Source organism: Galeopterus variegatus, unplaced genomic scaffold (assembly GCF_000696425.1).
Source record: "Galeopterus variegatus unplaced genomic scaffold, G_variegatus-3.0.2 Scaffold2674, whole genome shotgun sequence".
Lineage (NCBI taxonomy): Eukaryota > Metazoa > Chordata > Mammalia > Dermoptera > Cynocephalidae > Galeopterus > Galeopterus variegatus.
Window position 1 is genome coordinate 237115 of NW_007728785.1, and position 25680 is coordinate 262794.

At 37.6% G+C, this 25680-nt stretch overlaps 1 protein-coding gene across 3 annotated transcripts in view; it reads left to right on the forward strand.

Annotated features, from left to right (window-relative positions):
• MUSK (muscle, skeletal, receptor tyrosine kinase) overlaps nt 1–22654 on the forward strand; it is a 123621-nt gene extending 100967 nt beyond the window's left edge. For 2 of the 3 annotated variants that reach the window (XM_008582593.1, XM_008582594.1), the window contains 5 exons: nt 3235–3408; nt 14110–14311; nt 15249–15440; nt 16663–16811; nt 21972–22654. In XM_008582593.1, the coding sequence (XP_008580815.1) occupies nt 3235–3408; nt 14110–14311; nt 15249–15440; nt 16663–16811; nt 21972–22654 (1400 nt within the window). Of the gene's footprint in view, nt 1–3232; nt 3409–4058; nt 4083–14109; nt 14312–15248; nt 15441–16662; nt 16812–21971 lie in introns of all 3 variants that reach the window. The other variant, XM_008582592.1, reaches the window with a different exon arrangement.
• Nucleotides 22655–25680: the final 3026 nt, after the last annotated feature.

Genomic DNA, 25680 nt, shown 5'->3' on the forward strand with positions numbered 1-25680 from the left:
AAAAAAAAAAAAAAAAAAAAAAAAAAAAAAGAAAAATAGGTAGGCCTAAGTCAGCATAATTGTACTGAATCCTCCACACCTTTTCTTTAAAACTTTATGTGGAATTATAAACCAGATTAGTATTATTCAATTATATTTTCCATGCCTATGCTCAATTTTCGGAACATCAATTTTAGCTTTTACATTTGATTTTATAATCATATATAAACAAATAGCTGAAAGGGGCTCTCAATGTTACTTATTCTTGATGCTTATTGTCATTCATGTCATAGAAAATCTCATTTTTAAATTCACAATTTTCATTCATCTCATCTCTTGTTCAGTTTAAGTAGATGTTTTTTAGATTGCACATAAAATTCTTTTCTATAATCTTACATATATATTTATCTCAAAACACACATAGGTAAGATTATGTATAAAATATATTTTTAAGTATTTAAGTCTTGTGTTATAATCAATTTTCCTTAGATACTACACACTATGGCCAATTATTTTTGGCTGTGTTGTAATGAAGAGGCATAAAGCAAACTTGACTTTGGTTTCTTCATTAGGAACACTTATCTCTTGCCACATGAATTATAAAATTCATTTGGGGATAGATTTCTTTTTATTGTTTTATTTTATGTAATATAAGTAACATAAAAATAATGGATAATATGCTTTAACCATTATGTGCTTTTCATCTTCAAACATTTTCTTATAGTACATCTTTATTTTCTACTTTTTATGTGCTCTGGTTTTACTGTTAGGAAACAGTATCATTTGATTTCTTCCTTGCTCCACCCTATCAGTTCTCTCACCCATCATTTTCATCTACTAGTCCTTTCTTTCTGCATTGTGTTGAATATTCAGTTCAAATTGAACACTTGTTCATTTCTTACAGCACTATTTCCTTACTATTTTCAATGAAGATTTTAAGTCTTTTAGTGTTGATTTCACTTCTTTCTGGTCTTTATATTCTTCAGTTACCATGTTCAAATTAATGTATTTTTCAGTCTATCTTTTGATTTCATCCTGATTTTTTTTTTCTTATGAGAATCTCTGCTATAGTGGGCATACTTTATTACATGGCACTCAACACAAAGCAAACCAAAAAACCATTCTTCAATGTGTTCTTCTATTTAGAATAAAAAAATAATTTTCCCAGGTATTGATTTCCTCCACATAATGTAGACTGCAGAATTTTTTTTCATATGTCCCACATGGTTTTTGCACAGTTTAACTGTGTTGTCTGAATGCAAAAAGAGGTGCTTGTGCAAGCCAACAGTAGGCCCAGCCATAGGCTATGCAACACTCTCGGGTTCTTCAGCTTCTCAGTTGCTTTGAAAGCCCCATTATAACCCCTTTTTATTTTAGACATACCAAGAATTCTAAATCTGATTGTTATACTCATGACCCACATTGCATCCCATCACATTCCCATGCATAGCCCTTTCGTTCTACACATGTTCGATTAGCCATACTGGCAAGTTATTCTAAATCTGATTGTTATACTCATGACCCACATTGCATCCCATCACATTCCCATGCATAGCTCTTTCGTTCTACACATGTTCGATTAGCCATACTGGCAAGTTGGAAAGCAGGAGAGTAGGCATGAGTATTATAAAAAAATCATTGTGGCATATATGAAGATACTTCAAAGTCTTCATGGAAAGATAGAATTGAAAGATAATACAAATCTTTCTTTCCTTTTTTTTTTTTGTTTTGTTTTGTTTGTTTGTTTTTGAGCAGCTGGCTGGTGTGAGGATCTGAACCCCTTGGCCTTGGTTTACAACACTGTGCTCTAGCCAACTGAGCTACCCGGCCAGCCTCATAATATGAATCTTTCCATGAACTTTTTGAAGTACCCTCATACATGTATATGTATGTGTATACACACACACACATACATATACACACACATAAACACACACACACACACAATTTCCTCCTCTCTGAATCCTTCAGATACTGAATGAAAGACATCTGCTATTATTTAATTTGTTTAATGGTTTAATTTTCTCTTATTTTTAGTCCCAAATATCTTAATTTGGAATTGTTGGCCTAAAGAGAAACTGAGACCAAATATGTGCAGCAAGTATTTATTTAGCCAATATGACGATTTCAACCAGGGAGAAGCATAGTTCAGGTTGCCCTGAGAAGTTCTAAAGAGGGCCAGCAGAGCTTAACATTTTATAATCACAAGAAGGGGGAAGGGTCAAAGGAAAGAGAAAAAAGCATAGCCTCACCCAATTACTTTATCGGTTTTTTTATTGGTGTACATGACATATAGATTTGGGATTGTTACTAGGTTATATAGGAGTTATAAGAAGTATTTTATGTTATTTTATGACTTTCTGGTGCCATTAAGTCTGCTTCTAAGTAAAAATGGTCTTATGATAATGTTTTCCAGGAAAGGCAGATGTGACTACTTACTTATCCCAGATCTCCCAAGGTGCTATAATTTAACTGAACTGGTCAGAGTAGATTCCTTTGGTTATCACAATTAAATAGGTTTCTCCTAGTCAGTCTGTCCTGTTTGCTATCAGGCTTGAACAAATATTAATTCACACAATTCTAACTAGTCTAACTAGTCTTTCTTTGGCCCCTTTACTCATAACACAACATCTAGATGAACATAACAGCTTCATCTGGCTTTCTCAGATGGAAGCTCATGCAGCAACGGGACAGGACTCCACATCTCCTGAGTAAGGGCTGGGGGAGGACCCACATACCTCCTGTGAACTGCCAGGGAAGTGGTGTGATTCTGTTTCAGAGAACAAAGCATGCAGAGGTACAGACTGTTCTCCAAGCCCTCCTCATTAGCCCCAAAATTATAGAAAAATCTCCCAGGCTGAAAAGTGATTGACAATGATCCATGAATTTTAGTATGTGTGTTTTTTAAACTCTGTGTATCTTATTTCTGTACCTTTATAGTTATTTTAATATTAAGAGAAGACATACCAGGGATTCCTAGTCTCATACCTTTAAATTTGAGAGTTCCTTTGCCCAGGAGCATTAATTATGTTTAAAAAAACAAAGCAAGATAGCACTTCATCTCACAGGATAATACACTATATTTCATAAAGTCTCACTTTATTTAAAGTAAAAGGGTCCTTTCAAAAACGTTTTTGCAAAACAGTCGATGTACTATGATGATGTTTTGAAAATACAGAATTTAGGCTCTGCAGCAAATTTGGCTTTAACGTGCCATGATTCATCAAGTTTTGTTCTCCATATGATATTTTAGAGAGTACTGCTTGGCAGTAAAGGAGCTCTTCTGTGCAAAAGAATGGCTGGCAATGGAAGAAAAGACCCACAGAGGACTCTACAGACCTGGGATGCATCTGCTCTCCGTGCCAGAATGCAGCAAGCTTCCCAGCATGCACTGGGACCCCATGGCCTGTACCAGACTCCCATATTTAGGTAACAGAGTTCTCCCGAGACTTTGGAGGTTAAGAGAAATTTACTATTTTGAAAAAACTAAGGTGTGAACTTAAATCTCCTAATATTTATAGGCGTTTCTAATGTTTTTCTGAGTTCTGCCTTTCTCAGATACCTAATAGCAGAATCCTAATGCTATCCTAATCGCACAGGCTAGCATAGAGATTTATTTTATTTGATCTAAAAGAAATTAAAGAGCACTTTTATCTGCTTGAGATCTTACCTTATGAGAGCTTGTGACATTTTCTGGTATATGCAGAAAAAATGGCTAAGAAACATCTCATATTTCGTCAGAAGAGTAAAATAAAGGAATAAAGTCCTCTTTCTTAGCCAATAAAGCAGTTTTTAAGCATGCAAAAATAAGCCACATGTTTGGAAATGTTGATCTCACAAAACCAAACTGAATTGCTGCATGTTGCTTTAATGAACTTCGTTTGCAAGGAACTATGTTCTTATCACTAACAGTTGGTTTAATTTCAAAGATGCGATTCTTTCAAATTAGAATGCAAAGAATGTTTTCCAGTGGTGTATTAAAAAGCTGAAAGAGAACTTGCATTTCTTAGCACTCTCTCACAGAGTATGAGATATCTCGATGCTCACTTAAAACAAATTTTTTATCCTTTCCCCCTCAGATTATAAAAAAGAAAACGTAACAAGTAAGTAATTTTGTTTGTGCCCTTGAAACCTTACGTGTATGTAATTGGATTCGTGCATGCATATTTACACTCATACTTCATGACTCCAGAAAAAATCTCTCTCAATGGCTTTTCACCATACTCCTCCAGGGTAGACCATGAACGAAGATCATTGAAGCTCTCAGCTTAGAGCTTCTTCTTTTTTTTTTTTAATTTTTTAATTTATTTTATTTATTGAATCAAAATCGATTATACATATTTTGGGGGTTGAACATTTAGACATGTTGATTAAATCAATATTACTAGCATATATATTGTTACAAATCGTAATTATTCTTTATGCCCCTTGTCCAATCTCGCCCCTTCCCCCATTCCCTCCCCCTCCCCCCTCTAATTACCCTAGATTTCTTCTCTCCTTCTGAAAGAATAATGGTTACTCTGTTAACTTGTTGCCTAGATGATCTGTCCAATGCTGAGAGATGTGACCAGGTCCCCCAATATTATCATAGAGCAGATGCTTCTTCTGTCACTCTGAAATGGGCTTTGTGGAAAGGGACATCCTCTTCTTTTCTTTGTCTCTGCTGGTGACTCTTCTTGTGTGAATGCATCCAGTGGTTGGCGGACCATCTGCATGGTGGTTGTGGCATCTAGCCACTTTTGCAGCAGCCATGGTTATTGTGGTGGCTGTGGTGGGCCACCTACATGGAAGTGCTGTTTTTGGCATGCTCCTTGGCACTAGCGGTATGCCTGGTTGTGGGGTGTGTTTGGTCCCCTTTCCATGCCTCTGGTCCCTGGGCAGGCCCCAAGGTACTTGTGCAGTGTGCCTGGTTGTGGGAGTAGGGTCCGGTCCCCTTCTCCATACCTCAGGTACCCAGGTGGGCCCCAATGTGCTGGTGTTTTGTGCCTGGTGTGGGAGGAGGGTCCAGTCCTCTTCTGCATGCCTCTGGGCTGGGCGGGCCCCCAGGTGCTGGCACGATGTCCCTAGTTGTGGAAGAGAGGTCCTGTCCCCTTCTCCTTGCCTCAGGTCCCTAGGGTGGGCCCCGAGGTACTGGCATGGTGTGCCTTGTTGTGGGAGGAGGGTCTGGTTCTTGGCTCCTTGCCTCAGGTCCCCGGGCAGGCCCTAAGGTGCTGGCGTGGTATGCCTGGTTGTGGGAGGGTGGTCCAGTCCCCAACTCCATACCCCAGGTCCCTGTGTGGGCCCCAGGGCACTGGCTCAGTGTGCCTGGTGGTGGGAGGGTGGTCCAGTCCCCTTCTCCATGCCCTTGGTCCCTGGGCGGGGCCCAGGTGCTGGCATGGTATGCCTGGTTGTGGGAGAGAGGTCCAGTCCCCTTCTTCATGCCTCAGGTCCCTGGGTGGGCCTGAAGCAATGGCTCAGTGTGCCTGGTTGTGGGAGGGGGGGGTCCAGTCCCCTTCTCCATGCTTCAGGTCCCCAGGCTGTCCCTAAGGCACTGGTGCAGTTTGCCTGGAAGTGGGTGTGGGGTCCGGTCCCCAGATCTAAGCCTCCAGTTCCCAGCCAGGCCCCAAGGTGCTGGTGGTATCCCTGGGCTGGAACTAATTTTTTGTCCTTTGTTTCTAACATGGGGAACTTCCTGTGGGAACCAGTACTTGAGCTGTGTGGTTGTTTAAATTGCTACTTTGCTGCTGTTTCCCTAGGGAAGGCTTTTTGTGCAGCTCAGGGCTTAATGGTTGACCTTATAGGTACTTCCGGCTCTCCAGAGACCTGGTGGATCTGTGTTCTGTAGAATCTCTGATCTGGGCCTGAGTTTTTTCATCAAACTGTACCCCATGCAATTCTGCATTCCTGACCAGTCTCCTCTGAGTGGTCCTGTGCTGATTGGGGGGCAGATCAGCTGTTCTTGCTGTGTCCCAGTGTTCCCCTGGTGGGCCCGTCTCCCCCACCGCCCATGCTGCAAATACTTCCCATGGGAAGGGCCATGCACCGGTCCCTTGCAATGACTCACCGGCCTCTGAGTAGCTCCCTTTTTTCAGTTGTTCTGGTTCCTCGCTCCTGTGTGGATCCACGGGAACCTTGTTAGTGGTCTGCTGTCCTGGGGGCCGCCAAGGCCCTCTTCTCCCCTGCTGCCTCCAAGTAACTGCATCTAAAGGGCACAGCTGCGGCTTCTGCCGGCTCCTGCTCCATGTGCTCAGCAGCTCGAGCCTTAAAGCAGCCGCAGCCTGAAATGCTCAGAGCAGTTTTTTCTTTCTCTCACTGTGGCTTCTCCCACCTTCATGAACTCCATAGGTCTCTCCTCCTCTTCCCCTGAGCTCCAGCCACCCTGGCTTGGCTGATGTCACATTTTTATAGTTGTAAATTTGGTTGATTTTTGGGAGAGAGTGACACTGCGGATCATCTATTCTGCCATCTTCTAGAGCTTCTAATTAGGCCATGGAGAACAACATGTTTAGTTCATGATACAAATAATATTCTTGCACCTCAAAGTATTAGCCTGCTTTATCCCATATATGTCTATAAAATAAGCCATATTTAAAATATCACCTTTTAATTTTGCATTTATGATTTTGTATTACCTCACTATTTATAGATGAAAACAAATATTTATTTCTTCATTGAACTTATGTTCTTCATTTGTGATGATAGATCCTTCTTTTGGAAGATGGGTGTTTTTTAAGACAGTTGATTTCCAGGATAAAGTTTTATAGGGTCAAATCAAATGGTTTTGAAAGCGTCATCACAGAATATCTAGGAAAGAATTCAAGAAGGTTCCTTGGAAAGGGATGTCCTAGAAATGTGTATCAGATGGTGCTTTTAACCTACCAGAATGCAGAAATCCTTAGAATGAAATTAGAAAAGTTTTCATGTCAATTAACTTCCTCTGATTTGTGTTCTAAGGCTTAAACCACATTCACTTCCTGTGATACATATTCCAGGCCTAATCCCTTCTGCACTTGGCTAAGTGCCAGGACTTGATTTACCAATTTATTTAAATGACTGAGATTTAAAGTATTAAAAGAAAGAATGCTACAAGTCCCAATTGAATCACTCACCATTACTAAACAAGAGCAGTTATGGAAAACCTAAAAACCTATTATTCTGGAAGCCGGTCAAATTGCTCTTCCCAAATTGAAAGAATGACAATGTTTCAATTCTTTATCATATAAGCAGCCAAAGTTTACTTTGGTTGGACTTTTGATCAATAACCATGGTCTTTGTTATCCTTCAGTTGTTTACCTGCTCATCCATACAAGCATTCACGTAGGGTTCATTGTGTGGCAGGTGCTGACCTTTAATCCTAAATTAGAAGGGAACAAAACACCAAAAAAGCACCCATGTTTCTGCCTTTTATACTGGTTATAATGGAATTTTGTGCAGCATAAACTGGCTAGAATAGCTTTCCTAGTCTTTAAAAAACACCATTTTGTGAAATCTTTGATACTTATAAGAAAATGAGCTCCAAATGTCGTAAATGAATCATTTCATCTGACCACGTTGTATGTAATGTCTTTAAGTGTGCTGAGTTAAATGCAATTATTATTAAAGAAATTGACTTTAGCTTTTCAGGTAGGTCAATAGTTGGGCAAAGAAGGCATCCTTACTAGGCGGTGTCCTCTATCCTATGGAAGTGTGTAAAGCCTCCAAATATTTCTCGAGTTTCTTGATTTCTGAGTAAAGTCTAAAGGATATTTATTTTAAGGGGTGATGGAGGATTATTTTTTAAATCATTTGTTTATCTTTGCATTATTTTCTTTTTTGAACACTGGAACTAGTATTTCAGTAGTTTTTATTTTTTACGACTTGTTTTGCTGAAGTGAAACACCCTTTGAGAATGTTATGCCTTTGTGCTAGTCACAGTATTTGCTAGGTAGGCATTGCACTGTTCCTCTCTTCTGTGGGATGTCACATGCTTTATGACAGAAACTCTCAGCCTTGAGTCTGTCTTCTCCTGTTTCAAAGCTCCTGTGGGAAAAAAAAGTATACTCTGGCTAAATTATCAGAGTGATAATTTGCTTTTCTCTTCAATTCTTTTTCCTCTTCCATCTTTACTCTCTCCATACATATATAGAGAGAGAAGTGTGTGGGAAAATCCAGGCAAACTGATCAGTGTGCTCTATGAAATTCACTACTACGAATGTCCTCCATTTACGTACAAGTCAATTTGAGAAAGAGAGATTAAGCGACTTGCCCAAATTTACTCATCTAGTAAAGGTAGAGCCAAGATTTGAACCCAAATCTGTCTGATTCTGGCTCTGTCTGTAGAGCCTCATTTCTTAACTGTTACATGTGATGCCTCTCTGTTATCATGGTTTATTTTTATTTCCAAGACATCATTTGTAATAAAGCTTCCCTGATTGTTTAACCACCTAGATATCTTATTCTTGAATCGATACCACTACCTTTTCACATTCTATTTTAATTGATTATTCTTAAGAAGATCCAGTTGACAAAAGTTTTGTTGTTCACAGTTTTAAATCACCTAGGCAACTTGATGATTTGATTTTTTGCCAACTTTAGATGAATATACGTTTTGTGTCCAAAACTCATTTTTCCGTCATGTTCAGTCACCGTTTTGTCCACAAATGAAATCATAAAGATTGTGTGTGTGTATGTGTGTGTGTAAAACATTTGAATGATTTAACTGTTTGAAGTGCTGGTTGGGTAATTTTTGTGGTAATATTAAAGTTGCAAGTTCACAGAAACTTTGAGTTGAAAGTGGCTTTAATAATTATTTAATCCAAACTCTCCTGCAATTAAAGAATTTCTCCTACAGTGAAAGAATCTTTTCTAGAGCATCTCTGACAGTCATTCCCTTTCCCTACTTGAATTCATTCCTTCATTCCATTGTAGAATACATTAATTATTAGAGCAATTTAGCTATGTAGAACTACATTCTAGTCCTCTATAACTGATTGTTACTTTACTCCTTTGATCCATCTTCTATAGAACAGCCCTTAAAATATTTGCAGACAGGTACCCTATGTCCCTGTAGTCTTCTCTTCTTCACATTAAATAGCTCCAATGTTCAACTTTTTCTTTTGCAACCTGACTTCCAAAATCATCACCTCCATGTTTACCCTTCACTGGCAGTGTGTGAGCTTGAGGAATGTCCAGAATTAAACAATGCACAGAATATGATCTGATCAGAATTATAATGCAACCATTATTTTCTGTGATAAAGGCCTTATTCTTTTATCAGTATAGAATAAGCTTATGCTAGCTGTCTAATAATTACATTGCCTTAATAGATCCTCTTCTTATATTGACCCTTTTACCAATGTAAAATGTCACTTGTCTTATTTTAGTGCTTTTAATTTTAAGTTTCTGGTATTAATTTGGTAATTGTTCCTTCTTTGTATTTATGTTTATCTGGAATCTCTTTATCATCTCTTTCATTTTTCTTTTCTTATCAACAATATGTACCTGGGTTTACTCCAATCTCACAGTCATTTTCTTTCAATAGGAGTATTAGGCTGTTTATATTTTATATAACAACTGATGTACTTGATTTTATCTCTATTAACTTAACTTTACATTTTCTGTCTATTTTACTTTTTTGTTTCTTTTCTTTACATTTTGCTGGTTATTATTTCTCTATTGTTAAGTGAAATCCACATACCAACTCTTTCTGCACATTACAGCGCTCCATTTAGTCCCCATTCCTCCCCCACCCCGGGACTTTTAGCATCTTCAGTGAGATCCTCAGAATGCTTTTACCTTTTTCTTTACCCTCCCCAGTACTCTTAGGTTCTCTTTGCAGAATGACTCTCCATTGATTCTCATTTAGAGAATGAGACAAAACTCCCAGTCATCCCATCATTATCTATTTAGATTTAACATATTATACACACCACATACCACACACACACACACACACACACACACACACACACATTATCATCACTCATTATTCTTCATCTTGAAGTCCCTTTCTGATTCGATTGCTATTAAGAGTCCCCTCATGTATTTCCTCAGAAGGCATCTTGGTGATAGAGTCCCTAAGGCCTGCATATCATCAAATAGTCCTCTTTTACTTGCATAGTTGAAAGTGTGTATTAGTTGGATATAGAATTCTTTTCTCTCAGTAGTCTATAGATGCGATTTCACTCTTTCTAGCTTGTATTTTTGGAAATGAATAATCTGATGTTGGTCTGGTTATTTTTTCCTGTATATAATCTGCTCTTTCCATCTACATAGAAACTTTTGGATTTTCTCTTTATCCATGCTATCTGTATGATAGAAATCCTATACAATAACATGCTACTGAACATCTCTTTCCAACTCTGCATTCAGGACTGCATGTTGGTAGCTTGAAATCAACCATGATTGGGTTATTTATATGATGGAAGTCAGGGTTGCAGCCAGGAAATCCTTCTAATGCAAGAAGTTGATCGTGCTACTCCAACACTTAAAACCCTCTAATGATTTTCTCCATTTGCTGCAGAGCAAAACCAAAATTATCTAAACTGACATGCAAGGCCTTTTATAGCCTAAACCTGGTATCTGCAGCCTTACCTGTGGATACTCTCCAGCTCAAGCAATGAAACTTTTAGGTGCACTTTTAGGAAAGTATCACAACTGCTTGGTTCAGACCCTGATACATGCTATGACCTCTTTGTCCCCAACCTGATTCCACTCCACTCCCTTAATCCCTCCAACCACACACATACACCTTTGTGTTAATCTGTTTGGACGGCTATAACAAAATATCATAGACTAGGTGGCTTATGAACAACAGAAATTAATTTCTCACAATTTTGGAGGATGGGAAATCCAAGGTCAAGGCATAGGCAGATTCGGTGTCTGGTGAGGGCCCACTTCCTCATAGACATAACTGTCTTCTCACTGTAACGTCACACAGCAGAAGGGGCAGGGAAGCTCTCTCTTTTAAAAGGTTATTAATCCCATTCATGAGGGCTCTGCCCTCATTTATTTAACATACAGATTTTGGAGGGACACAAACACTCAGACCATAGCAACCTTCAACTGGTTATTGCCTGCTCAAATTTAAGTTAAAGTTACTTACTTAAGAAGACCTCTCCAGTGTGCCTAGACCTGGGATGGTGCTGCCTCTGGATGCTCCTAAGCATCCTGTTCTTACTAACTTATATACATTTGCTTACATTTTACTATAATTATCTATTTGCTAATTTGTTTCCCATGATAAGCAAAGACTTTTCATGTCTTCCACGGTATTCTTGATGCCTAACAATCAATATTGACTTACTGAATGCATTAATATAAGGATGAATGAGTGAATAAGCCCCCTTGATGTTGAGGAAAAGGATGAAGAGATAAAATTGATGAAAGGAAAAAAAAGATATAAAGGACGATATTGGCAATTTGGATCCAAAGAGATAATTGGTGTAGTTCTAAAGGAAGACCAGAGCAAATAGATCAGAAGTGATAACCAAGGAATAATAAAACTGTCCTGAAAGGAAGAAATATTTAAATCCATAAAGCAAAATTATTCAAACTGTGTCACTTCTTGCACTTTTAAAAATAAATCTTATTGTCATCATGGATTTTTCTTTTAACATGCCATTAAATTCTATTTTCTGACACATTTGAGAAAAATTACCTTTATATTTACTAATGAGATTACATTACCAACTTTACAAGTTAGATTACATTATATAGTATGAACTGCTCTGTAAGAATCAGATACAAAAATAGTCATTTCTCCATGATTTTTAATAATTGCTTCTACTTTATTATAAGCAGGAAGCATACCTCTCCAATTTAAGTCCCCCTCCCCACTCATCTCAGATTGAGAAAGATAGGGATGACTCAGTCCAAAGAAAATAAGACAAGCTTTTTTCACACAAGAACCCGGGAAGTCTGTTAAGTCCATCACTACTGTGGTGATTGACAAGGCAGCCTGTCATTGGTCCTGTGCAGATGTTTGATACTGTGCCGATGGTCTTTCAGTCTGGGTGCCGGCCTGAGTCACTGTGATGACCAAGCTTGGCCTCCACAGGCTTTGAAACCACTTGCTTAGCCAGCGGTGCTCAGGGCATAATCACTGTGTCCACTCCTAGACCAAGAAGTCATACATGGGCACCCGTGTAACATCCACTTTTACAAGTGTCTTATTTCAAATGCCTTTCAGCATCTGCTGCAATAAAGGTTTCCTTTGGACTTTATAATATGTTATATTAATATATTCCCTTATACTAAATTATCATTCTCTTACTATATTGCAGTCAAGTGCTAATACTTTATTTAGGATCTTTTAAATCTATATTCTACAATCTACGTGTGCACTTTTCTTTTGTGCTAACATTTCTAGGTTGCAATATTAGTATTATAGTAACTTCCTAAAAGAATTTAAAAGATTTTTCTCTTACTGGAACATATTATAAAATATGAAAATTTTATCTTTTCTAAGACTAAAAGAAATAATTCTACAATGACATTTAGAAATAATTTTTTTCTTATGATTATATATTCACATTTCTAATTCTTCAAATTTAGTAATTAATATGTTTCTATCATTTTCTTTAAGATTTAAAAAATGTAATACATGATTATATATTATTTCATTGCTATTGACTTTTGAATCTATTGTCATAAATTCTTTATCTTTTCTAATTTTCTATGTTTCTGCCCTTCCCATTTTTTTAAAATTAAAATTCCACTAATTAGACTAATTTATAAATATTTATAAAACCAACTATTGACCCTATTTTTCAATTCTATCATTTGTGGTACTAGTACTCTAACATTAATTTCTGCTTGTATATGGCCATGACTTTAATGCCTATTTTGTTTTGTTTTCTGTAGTTATTATTTCTTATCCAAAGTCTAGAGTTAAATGTTCCATTCTTTCACTTTTATTGTTTTTATCTAATGGAAGAAGATAACACCATAAGGTTATCATTAATCGTAGCTTTGGCAAATCTCATACGCACTACTTGTATATGGCCATGACTTTAATGCCTATTTTGTTTTGTTTTCTGTAGTTATTATTTCTTATCCGAAGTCTAGAGTTAAATGTTTCATTCTTTCACTTTTATTGTTTTTATCTAATGGAAGAAGATAACACCATAAGGTTATCATTAAGCGTAGCTTTGGCAAATCTCATACGCACTACTGGGAAGTTTTTTTCTAATCTGTAACTATGGCTACTCTTTACTTTTTAATTAAAAGTTATTAATTTTTTTCTCTTTTTAAATGTCCTGTTGTATTTAATTTAATTTATTATGAACTGTATCTTGGTCAAAGACTAGATCTGCATAATTTCTTCTTTCAAAATTTATTGAGATTTATCTTTGTGGCCTGAAATAAGATTATATCTGTCATTATTCTACAAATATTTAAAAAGAAGGTTTATTCTCTCCATTTAGGATACAAAGCTTATTCTTAGCTATTACAAAACATTATTGTTTATTATATTATTTAAATGCCCTGTATCTGTGTTTTTGTCTTTACTCAATCTATGAAGAGGATTTAAAATATAATTAATAAGGTTGTTTTAATACATATACGATGGACTTTGTACTCTACAGACTATTATAATTATGGCATCTTCTGGTTTCCAGCAGTAATGCAGATTTTACTTGTATTTACATTGCATTGGCATTTTAAGTTGGAGTTTGACAGGAGTTTAATTTTTAGATGAATTCACTTCTGCTCATTTGTGTCCTAATATTTCCATTTTTCAGTTTTTTCCATTATTTTTATTCTGTTTGTAAACACAGTAAATGTGCATGAAAGCTCAATTCTAGACAATCTTGACTTCAGGTATAATTACACTAAAATATTTTATTTAACAATTTCCTTGATTATTGTCAGTTCATGAACAATATGATGCAGTATAAAGAGCTCTAGCCCAGGATCTGCATTTGTCTTGGAAAAAACATTTCCTCTCTCTGAGTGTCAACTTTAAAATTCTATGATTCTATAAGCTGGATTTACTTATAACTGGACCTTAATAGAGTCTTACAATTGGACTTTGTAGATATATAACCATGGAGAACTTAATAGGTAAACATAAACTTAACATTAAATTTAGTTTACTGATTGCTTGAGTACAAAAATTGCTTTTTAAAGGTTTGAGAATGAATGAAAAAAATTAATGTTTACTTACAGCATTCCCACCAATGACATCCTCAAAGCCGAGTGTGGACATTCCAAATTTGCCTTCCTCCTCCTCTTCTTCCTCCTCTGTCTCACCTGCGTACTCCATGACTGTAATAATCTCCATCATGTCCAGCTTTGCGATATTTGTGCTTCTTACCATAACTACTCTTTATTGCTGCCGAAGAAGAAAACAATGGAAAAATAAGAAAAGGTGAGATTCAAATTTAAGCTAATCTCATGTAGTAATATTTTAAAACCTACATATTTAAAACTGGAATTGGGGATGGGAAGAGGAATATATATCACACTGCCAGTCTCCTAATGGCATCTGCTGTGGACTGATTGAATTTTGTCCCCAAAGTTCATATGTTAGACGCTTAATTCCCACTGTAACCATTGAGGGTGGGAAATCCTGTTATGATATTGAGAGGTGGGACCTTGAAGACGTGATTAGATTGTAGGACCATGCTGTAGAGAATGGGTTAATAACAGTAGTCAGGGATGTGGTTCTGAGAGTTTTAAAAGAAGAGCACATGGGAGGTTAGTCTCTGCTCTGCTCTGCCATTTTCTGCCATCTGAGACCCCTGCACTGCTGTAAAGCCACCACCAAAGAAGACCCTCACCAGATATGTTCCCTGGATTTTGGTTTTCCCAACCTCTTAAACCATAAGCAATAAATTTCATTTTCTTTGTAAATTACCCAGTTCCAAGTATTTTGTTATAAGCAACAGAAATGGACTAATACAGCATCCATAGCCCTGCTTTAAAATTAAGCACCCCCACCATGATTTCTAAAATGCCAACGATTTTTTTGCATGGGATCACATGTCCTGAGGTTAATGTTTCACAAAAGATAGAATCTAAATGATGATTTGAAAGAAAATGGCTCTTTCTGCTCTGCATCTTCCCTCTTAGTCCCATTGCCACTGCCCATTTGGATGGTGGTAAAGTTCCAGAGAAAATTCTAGAGGCTTTGGGCTCTAGACCAAAAAAGTAATGATAATTCATTGCTCTCAAACTGAAGGATCTTTGACTGCATTAGTATAATTGGTTTTGTTTACTCCTAAATGCCATATCTCTTCGAATCTGAGTACAAAGCTCTTACCTGCTCCTGGGCTCATTATTGACGTTGCCTGTCTCACCCGCAGAGAATCAGCAGCAGTCACCCTCACCACGCTGCCTTCTGAGCTCTTGCTAGACAGACTTCATCCCAACCCCATGTACCAGAGGATGCCACTCCTTCTGAATCCCAAATTGCTCAGCCTGGAGTATCCAAGGAATAACATTGAATATGTGAGAGATATTGGAGAGGGAGCATTTGGAAGGGTCTTTCAAGCAAGGTAAAGTTATCCTCAGAAAAAAAGAATCTCTCCACTAAAATATGTTATGTCTGAAAATTTATCAGACCAGTAGCTTGATGTATATATACTATGTAGCACAATAGTTGTTATTAAATTAGTTAATCTTTACATCATTAACCTTATTTGTATTGCATACTACACTTTAGATCTTAATAATTTTCCCTCTTTTCTGTAAAATAGAACTGTATATTGAGAAAATATTTTATTGCATTTAAAAGTAATTTATAGAAAATCTAAATGTATTTTTATTTACATCATGTTCAAATGATAAGAAATTAGCAATAGTTTAATCATATTTCCTTTTTGTTTTTTTATAGCTCCTTTTTGAAAAAGAATCTATCATACATTTTTAATCATAATTTCTTTCACTATTTTTAGTAGACAATTCTCAAATTTACTTCTCTTCCATTTTCTATTGCTATATTCTCCATTTATTTAAAGTTTATTTTGAACTGTTGTTTTGATTTAAAAATTCAGAGTCTGACATGTATGGATATTAAGGAGAGGGAAAAATAACACAAAAATTTAGAAAACACTGAGCTCAAGAAAGGAGTATATATTAAGGCCAACACTAGCCCATTTATCCCCTTTGTGTGAATTGGAATAAAACACCCTCTTTTCATGGATGCAGCTCCATTGACACACAGCTGGGCCAGAGAATGTGGGTTTGGTTTTAATCACCAATTGTCACTTTGGTACCCTTGGGCATGGTACCCTTGGGCAAGAGCACCTTACCTCCACTCATGGTGGCCTTGGTCTAGAAGTTACATGAATAATGAAAACTTGTGCAAAGACTTATTGGGAACTAAAAATATGCAAGGTACCACTTTAAGCTCTATTGGGGATATAAAGATGACTAAGTTATGGTTAGTAACTTCTTTCAAGGGCTTTAGATTCTGGCCAAATTTTAAGGGGTTAGGATGGCAGCGATAATCTTATTGGGTCTGTGCACTTTAGAATTTCTGTAATTTATAAATAATACATTTTTAAAATTTAATCTATGTTGAAAATAACCACAACAGTTTTTATTAATTGGAGTCAAGTAGCTTTAAATATGACCTACTATTGTCCTTTCTTTGATTTTGTGGCTCTGGGAAAGGCTGCCTAAGTGGGAGGATGTGTATAAATGTGGGTTGATATAACATGCATGCATATAATATTCCTGATTTTTAGTTTCTCTCTCAATAAATTAATCTCTCAGGGCTCCAGGTTTACTTCCCTATGAACCTTTCACGATGGTGGCAGTAAAGATGCTCAAAGAAGAAGCCTCGGCTGATATGCAAGCGGACTTTCAGAGGGAGGCAGCCCTCATGGCAGAATTTGACAACCCTAATATTGTGAAACTCTTAGGTATGAAAATATAAGTGAGGAAACTTATTTAATCAGAAAAGAGAGGCTTTCTAAGTTTTCTTCCTTTATACTTCATTTAATTATGCTTTTTCCTTCACTTCTCGATAAGTGAGATGTCTCTTTTCCTTTCCAAGGTTAGCCTCTCACCTAAGTGCTAACACTCATTTGATCCTAACACTGTAGGATATTCATTGCTCATGGCTTATTTCTTTTTATTTTTTTCTCTGACTTTGCTGCCTTCCATTTATAAAAATGTTTAAAATGTCCCCACAGTAAAGAATTTTCCATTGACACTGCATCTCCATCACAGAATTTATCAATATTGAACAGTCTATACATTTTACTTGTTTATTTTGTTTCTTCTCTTTTTTTTCCCTGACTAGACTGTCATAGGGGCAGGGAATTATATGGTTTTTGTTCGTTGATGTGTTCCCATTTATTCACAGATTCATACATTTCACAAAAATATAACAAATATTTAGTTTGTATTAATTGTGCAGCAATGGACAAAACTTTCAAAAGTCCCTGCTCTCATGGAGCTTACATCGTATTGGAGGAGACAGGTGATAAAAATAAACACCTAAAAATGTGGTGTGCTGAATATTAAGTTCTAAAGACTTTTTAAAAAATCAAAACAGAGACGTTTTTGGAGTGTGAGCTAAAATTTTTGAAGACTTCGGCTAAAATGTGACATTTATATAAAGACCTGGCAGAGGAAAGGGAATAGCTATGTGGATATCTTGAGAAAAAACATGCCAAGAAGAATGAAAGGGTCCTGCAGCAAGAGCATGTCTAGTGCCCTTGGGGCACAGCAAGGAGGTGAATGTGGCTGGATCAGAGTGGACAAGGGGAGAGCTGTCAAAGACGAGATCTGAGAGGTAACGGGGGAGGTGGGCAGATCCTGCCAGGCCTCTCTAAACACTTTGGTTTCTACTCTGGGTAAAATGGGAAGCAAATGGAGGGTTTGAGCCGAGAAGTGACATGACATGACATGACTCACATTTTTTCAGTACTTCTCTGGTTGCTTTCTTGAGCATAATCTGAAGGGAAGCAATGAAAGCAGGGAGACAGTAAAGACATATTGCAGTCGTGCAGAAAGAGAAGATGGTGGCATGGACCAGGGTGGTGACAGTCAGGATAATGAGAAGTGATTGGGATCTATGTGTAATTTGAGGGTAGAGTCAAGTAATTTGCTGACAGACCAAATGTAAGATGTGCAGAAAAGAGAGAGAGCGGTCAAGGATAGTTTCAAAGTTTGGGGCTGTGCAGCTGAAAGAATGGAGGTGCCATTGACTGAATTGGAAAAGACTCAGGAGGAGTGGGTTTCTTTAGTGAAGTGAGTGGAAATTTATTTTAAGACATGTTTTTTGAGATGCTTATTCAACATTCAGATGAAGTTAAGGAGACACGTAGATATGGAGGCCTAGAGTTCAGGAGGTTGATCTAGTCGTAGATATAAATCTGAGATCATTAGAGAATACAGAGTATTTAAAGCCATGAAGCTGGGCAAGACACCTAAAGATGGAAAAAAGAAAGCCAGAAAAGGGAAGAGGGCTAAGGACTAAACCCTGGAGCATTCCAACAGCTAGGGCAGGAAGGAAGAGATGAACAAGCAAAGCAGACTGGAAAGGAAAAGCCAATGAAGCAGAAGTAAACCAAGAGAATGTGCTGTCCTGGAAACAAAATAAAGTATTTCGAAGAGGTGAAAGTGAACACGTTACATGTGATAAGTGAAATGAGAGAAGGCCTATAAAGTCACCTTGGATTTGGCCAAGTGCAGGTTCATTGGTAACCCTGATAAGAGAAGTTTCTGAGTTATGTTGGGAGAGTTACACAGTACTTAACAATTCATCCTGAAGATATTTCTTCCACTTCCTCAACTCCCAAACATTCATCTATTCAGTTTTTATCACCCGACACTCTGAATCTGCCTTCTGCCCCTCCACCCTTCTTATTTTGCTTTCTCAAATATTATACATTTATTCATTAATTTATTAAACAAACACATACACACACATTGAAGTTCCTCAAGCAACTTCTATCTCAATAAAATAATCTATTATCAGCCTTCCTCCTGATCAATTTTCTGCAAGATTTGACACCGCGGGCTGCCCTCCTCGTGAAGCTTCTACGACCCATCTCTCTCTGTGATTTTCTTCCACCCTTAGTCTTGCTCAAGGGCTCCTTTTTCACTCCCCTCAACCACTCCACCAAGAGTCAGTATGCCCAAGGATCCTGTTCTCACCCTTCTTCTCACCCTACACTCTTCCTTTGCACAACTCCTCTTGGGCAAGCTCATGCCTTCCCCGAATATTTTGATAGATCAAAAATCAAAATCTCCACTCTACTTTCCCCCCTAACCTTCAGATACATATTGTCTATTGCTGGCTAAATATTTAAACTCAACTTTTGCAAAACTGTAGCTGATAAACTAGCTGGTTTGTTTCTGGGTCTTTGTTTTAAGCATTCCCCCAAACATTGTGAGCCAGAAATATCAGGAAGATTTGAAGATTCATGAGAAAAGCTGAGTCCCCCCATCACACTCATTTTGAGATGCCTGTGTAACAACTGTCAGGCATAAAAAATATAGTAGTAGAGCTTGAGAGAGATACCGAGAGACAGGTACTCTTGCTTTTTGAATTTTTGAAAGGCTGTGAAAATGATCTGCTATGAGCACAAACAGATATTTTTCTATTGAGGAATAATGTGTATTGTTTCTTAAAATGTTGACTCTGCATTCATATATAAATATTTGCAATTTTACAACATCCTAACCTCCTGGGATTGATTTAAACACAAACTATGTACAATTTGCAAATTTATGATTACTGTGGTAGCATGTTTATACATCACTCCTAAGAGTTTTCTCTCATTTTTATTGGCCAACAAAAACTCAGACTTCTGGCCGGCCCGGTGGCGCACTGCGATGGTGCGCCGCTTGGGAAGTGCGGCGGCGCTCCCGCCGAGGGTTCAGATCCCACATACAGACCGGTTCCCGCTCACTGGCTGAGCGGGGCACGGGAGCAACAACGGGAGCAATCCCGTTGCCGGTCCCGGTCCGGTCCGGGGGCGACACTGAGGGTTGCGATCCGTTGCCGGACACGGAAAAAAAAAAAAAAACTCAGACTTCTATTACCATTTGTTAAATGATATATCTAAATTCCATTTCAATATCCATGAACACAGGGTCTGTTTTCTATCAAGTACATGTAAGCAGTAATGATTCATGCATGTGATTCCATCACCTTCATAGTTTCTTGAAAGTTAATACCATTTAAATGAGTTGACAACAGTGTAAGGGGAATTGGGAAAATCCATAAAATTCATTTCCAATAAAAGAAATCTGCCCTGTTTCAGACATTTGGAACATCGGACACTTACTGAACACGTTTGTATCTTAAAAACTGATTCCCTTTTATTGAAATCCTAGTGCATAAGAGTTTTTTAATCAGAAATTGGGAGAAATGGGTATAAAATATGGGGATATGCAGAATTTTAGAATAGGAAGAGGCATTAGAGATCACAGACTCTTACCCAATATTCTGGCTGTTGAGGAAACAGTGAACAATGAGTTGAGATAATTTGCTGAAGATGTCACACTAAAGTTTAAAGACATGACTTGGACGAGGCATGAGGTGTTCTTACACTCATGCATCCATCTGTCCATCCATCTACCCATCATCCATTCATCCATTCATTCACAACATATATTGAAAACCCATAATGGGCCATGTGTAGTATCAGGCCTGAGGTTACAAAGATGAATAAAACACAGTTCTTCCCTCAAGGATTTTATTCCATTTTGAATTCCCAGGAGTTAGGTTAGAGTTATTACAATTTGTAAAATATTTAAGCTTTTAAATATATATATATATATTCACATACTTGATTGTAAATTATACGTATATATTTATACATGTATAATCACTTTTCATGACCATCATAAACTGGAAATCTTCCATATAATATTTTCTATATCAGGGAGTGGAACAGTTCATTAAATAACCTTGGCTCAAAAATTATTTTTATGTCTCAGAGAAATATGTTGTTATTTCTTTTCTAATATAAGAATTTTTTTAAAGAAAAAAGAATTCTTTTTAAGTCAACTCAACTAGTATAACTATGGCAAAGCCAGTTGATGAGATAGTTAAATCTCTGTTAACTAAAGATGATCCAAAGAAGATCCTGTAGAAGAAATTTCTAAGTATGACCCAATTGATATTTTAAAATTTTTCTCTTTAGAACATATAAATATGCTGATTGCTAAAGTCCCTGGAATTAAAAATTAACCCCCAAATAAATAAGCCAAGATACCAGTATTCCTTATTTCTCTTCTTTTTCTAATGGAGACTTTCTAATTTTTACCTAAAAGTAATCATGAATCTAATTATCTATTTTATGGTGATATAAAATTGTGCCCATCTTATCTAATATTCCAAGTTCTCCAGTTTCCCTGTCAAATATAGCAAAATTTTAAGATTTGTAAATATCCTCCTGGCATTGAATCTAAGACTCTATTTACATTAACTTTTTTTTTTTTGTAGAAAGAAAATCATAAAATCTTAATTTCAAAATGTTTTAGTGCAACATCCCAAATACTTCATGTAACGATCTTGGATTGTTTTAGTTATTCTTTCCAAACTGCTTACCTCTTCCTTATTATCATTCATCAGAGAATTAAAAAGAACACAGAGCCACGACATGACATACTCAGAGCAAACACCAATTCATAAATTCATTCACCAAACATTATCAAGCACCTGCTCTGCCAGTAGCATGGTAGGCATGGGGAATTTAGAGAGGAATAAAACCTGATTTCTTCTCTCAAAGTACCAAAATGCTGACAGAAACCTCAAATGAACAGATGATTATAAAATAGGATGGCAGGTACTACGTTAAAGGGTGACAGAAGGAAAATCTAACTGATACTGGAAGGGTCAGGAGCTTCGATACCCTGAAAGAGTGACAAATAAGCTGAATCTCAAAAGGTAAATAGGAGATGTTAGACAGGGTTAGGGTTCAGCTATGGAGCTGTTAACAGCAACAGCAACAAAAACCAGAGCCCCATATTTTCTGATCCGGTCATTTGCTTTTGGGGTGTCCTTTCTACTGTGTTGTTTTAGTAACCAAGCCTAACCGAGGATGCTGTTTGGGTTCCAGGCGTGTGTGCTGTCGGGAAGCCTATGTGCCTGCTCTTTGAATACATGGCCTATGGGGACCTCAACGAGTTCCTCCGCAGCATGTCCCCTCCCACGGGGTGCCGACTCAGTCACAGCGACCTCCCCGCGAGGGCTCCGCTCTCCAGCCCCGGCCCCCCGGCCCTCTCCTGTGCAGAGCAGCTTTGCATGGCCAGGCAGGTAGCCGCCGGCATGGCCTACCTGTCCGAGCGTAAGTTTGTCCACCGGGACTTAGCCACCAGGAACTGCCTGGTGGGTGAGAACATGGTGGTGAAGATCGCCGACTTTGGCCTGTCCAGGAACATCTACTCAGCAGACTACTACAAAGCTAATGAAAACGACGCCATCCCCATCCGCTGGATGCCACCGGAGTCGATTTTCTATAACCGCTACACCACGGAGTCTGATGTGTGGGCCTATGGTGTGGTCCTCTGGGAGATCTTCTCCTACGGCCTGCAGCCCTACTATGGGATGGCCCACGAGGAGGTCATCTACTACGTACGAGATGGCAACATCCTCTCTTGCCCTGAGAATTGCCCCCTGGAGCTGTACAATCTCATGCGTCTGTGCTGGAGCAAGCTGCCTGCAGACAGACCCAGTTTCACCAGTATTCACCGAATTCTGGAACGCATGTGTGAGAGGGCAGAGGGCATCGTGAGTGTCTGAGGGTGAAAATGTTCAGGTAAAATGCTGAAATCTCCTCTCAGGCTCTGTGAGCCAGAGGAATTCTACACCGGAGGCCCAACAAGACCCAGATAGGAAAGAATAATCGTAGGCACCAGTAGCCTGTTGTTTGTTTCCCAGGAAAAACCAGGGCAGTGCAGAACCCACGTGGTAGACAGACCCATTGAAAGTCGGTGATTGGGAACATATGTAGGTTAGGAAATGTGTCAGATGGCAGGAGATCACTATTCTTCCTCATGGGGAAGGTTTGTAATGCACATCGTACAGGAAAAAATGTCATCTAGTTCAGTTCCTGAATTAGCTGGCAGCGGAATGCGGCTCTGTCGTGTTAAATTTTAACATGAAATGGGATTCAGAGCTTCGTTTTTAGTAGAGTTAATTCCTGTCCATTGCGAAAGCAGTGTATCTTCATGTCAGAAATTTAGGAAAAGTACAGAAAATAAAAAGAAGGAAAAACCATTCATTCTTTCACCACCCAGAGATGGGTGTTAGTTTTTTTTGTTGAATTTCATTCTTGCATTTAATGCATAAACTTATATTTGTATTACAGAGTTGTGGCTCTACTTTATTGATAGAGGGTTTCTAAGGAATAAAATGACAAATAAACAAGGTTTTATTCTTACTGTGATTTTTATTCCTTTTTCTGTCTTCATGTTCCTCCTTTAGAAGTTTTCCCTTTGTGTGCATTTGTCATGAAATTAATCTGCTTATTTTATTTCTACAGTTTTTCTAAAAGAAGTTTTTATATTTTACCAATTTACCATTTTCTTTGAAAATTTTATTGTTACCATTTCTTTACTTTAATTTTTATTTTGTCCTCTTTCCATGCCTTTCTGTCCTTTTTTTTTGGTTATTTAGCTAATTTTTTAAATTTTATTTTATACATACAATACACGCTGGCAGAAATAATTTTTAAATAACAGGTTATTTAGCTAATTTTTTAAATTTTATTTTATACATACAATACACGCTGGCAGAAATAATAATTTTTAAATAACGCTGTAGATGTTATTGTAGGTGGATATGTATATATCTTTTGCAAAGTATTACCATTTTCTTTTGTATGTGCCTTTGAAGCCACACATTTCAAATTTGGCATCATTTTAAATTTTATTGCCATAGTTTATTAAATCTCTTAAACCACAGTATGCGATTTCACAAGGTTTTCTTATGGCTCCAAGTTATTTCTAAACTAATGTTTTTATGCATTCTGACTTTTTTTTTTCTTTTAGAAACCAATTCAATGGGCCACAGAATTAATACAGTGTTGCTTAGCAAGTTTCTGCATGATGTATTAACCCATCTTGTTATATTTTATGATTTTTTAAAAAAAACTCTGGAACTCAGATTTCTGGTGTTTAATATTTCTCGGTGGAGCCTCACAGAATATATCTTTATCTAAGTCCACCATAAATGATATGAGTTTATTGCTAATATAGCATGACTCCAGATTCTCCTGACAAAGAAATAAGCAGGGAAGGGAAAAGTCTACACCCGTTTACTTCAATTCAAACTTAATCACTGAGTTTTTATTTCTTTATCTGTAAATGGGGATGATACCAATAGACCCTTGAACCTTTTACTTCAATTCAAACTTAATCACTGAGTTTTTATTTCTTTATCTGTAAATGGGGATGATACCAATAGACCCTTGAACCTTTTACTTCAATTCAAACTTAATCACTGAGTTTTTATTTCTTTATCTGTAAATGGGGATGATACCAATAGACCCTTGAACCTTATTGTGAGGATTAAATAAAACCAAATGTGTAAATGCAAAAAAAAAACTAATTGGTAGTTGGGGGCAATAGAAAAATGGTCTGATTTCTTGAAAGGAGATTTTCAACTGCCTGCTGGAACACGGTACCTAAAATCTGCAAATCTGCCCAATGCAGCAACTTGACATCACTGCTGGAAAACCTGCCTTCCCTTATTCATAGGCTCTCTAGGCAACTGAGACAGAAATGTGGAAATTGCCCTATACTTTGCCCTCTCCTTCATCCCCCATATCCTATCAGTTTTACTTTCTGAAATCCCCCTGCTCACTTTCCCTTCCCTTCAATCCAACAGCTCTATCATTGCCCATCTATTATCTGACCTTCCTCCCACTTCAGGCATGAGCAGATTCCACCGGCCATGACAGTGATACAGAGGAGCTTATTCACAGTTTTCATTCATAAATAGTGAAGTCAGAATTTCGGATTGAGACCTAGAGAGGTGCTTTAAAGTCATGATTATAAATCCAAAATTGATACTGTCACTCAAAGGGCCAGATGAAGAATAAAGTTGCAGTATGAGTCCAAAACAAAGGATCAAGAATCCAACAAAGCAGAAAAGTTGGAGAGGATCACCAGCAAGTCCAGAACTTTGGTGGAGGTATCCATGGCATATTTTAAATGACTCACGGATGTGTGACACATATGGTCTGCAAAATTCAAAGATGTCTTTGGGGTTCCTCAGCTGATAAAGTTTTATTGTAAAAGAAAGACACAGAAGTCAGGCCAATAGGAGAAGCTACTTTACTGAAAAGCAGGGCCAGAACGGTTGCTCAGAGGACCTACCACGTGGCTTGTGCTCCAGGTATGTCGTAAAGTTTTATTGTAAAAGAAAGACACAGAAGTCAGGCCAATAGGAGAAGCTACTTTACTGAGAAGCAGGGCCAGAACGGTTGCTCAGAGGACCTACCACGTGGCTTGTGCTCCAGGTATGTCGCCACTCAGAAGCAGGTTTCCATAGCCCCTGCCACTTTGAGCTCCCTCCACCACTGCTAGATAACTGCCCTTACTTCCTGTCGCTTCACAGCTTCTAAAGTGTCGTGGATTCTCTGTCTGTGTATTTTCTAGGCTCTGGTATTCAAGATTCCAAAGCAAAAGAATCATAGAAATGTAGGTAAATACATGAATGAGTGAGCAAACAAGTAAATATTATGAAAACCATTCAATTTTATTAAATATTTAAAGTAACTGAAAACAAAAATAATGATAGAGGTCTTATCTATCCCAATATAG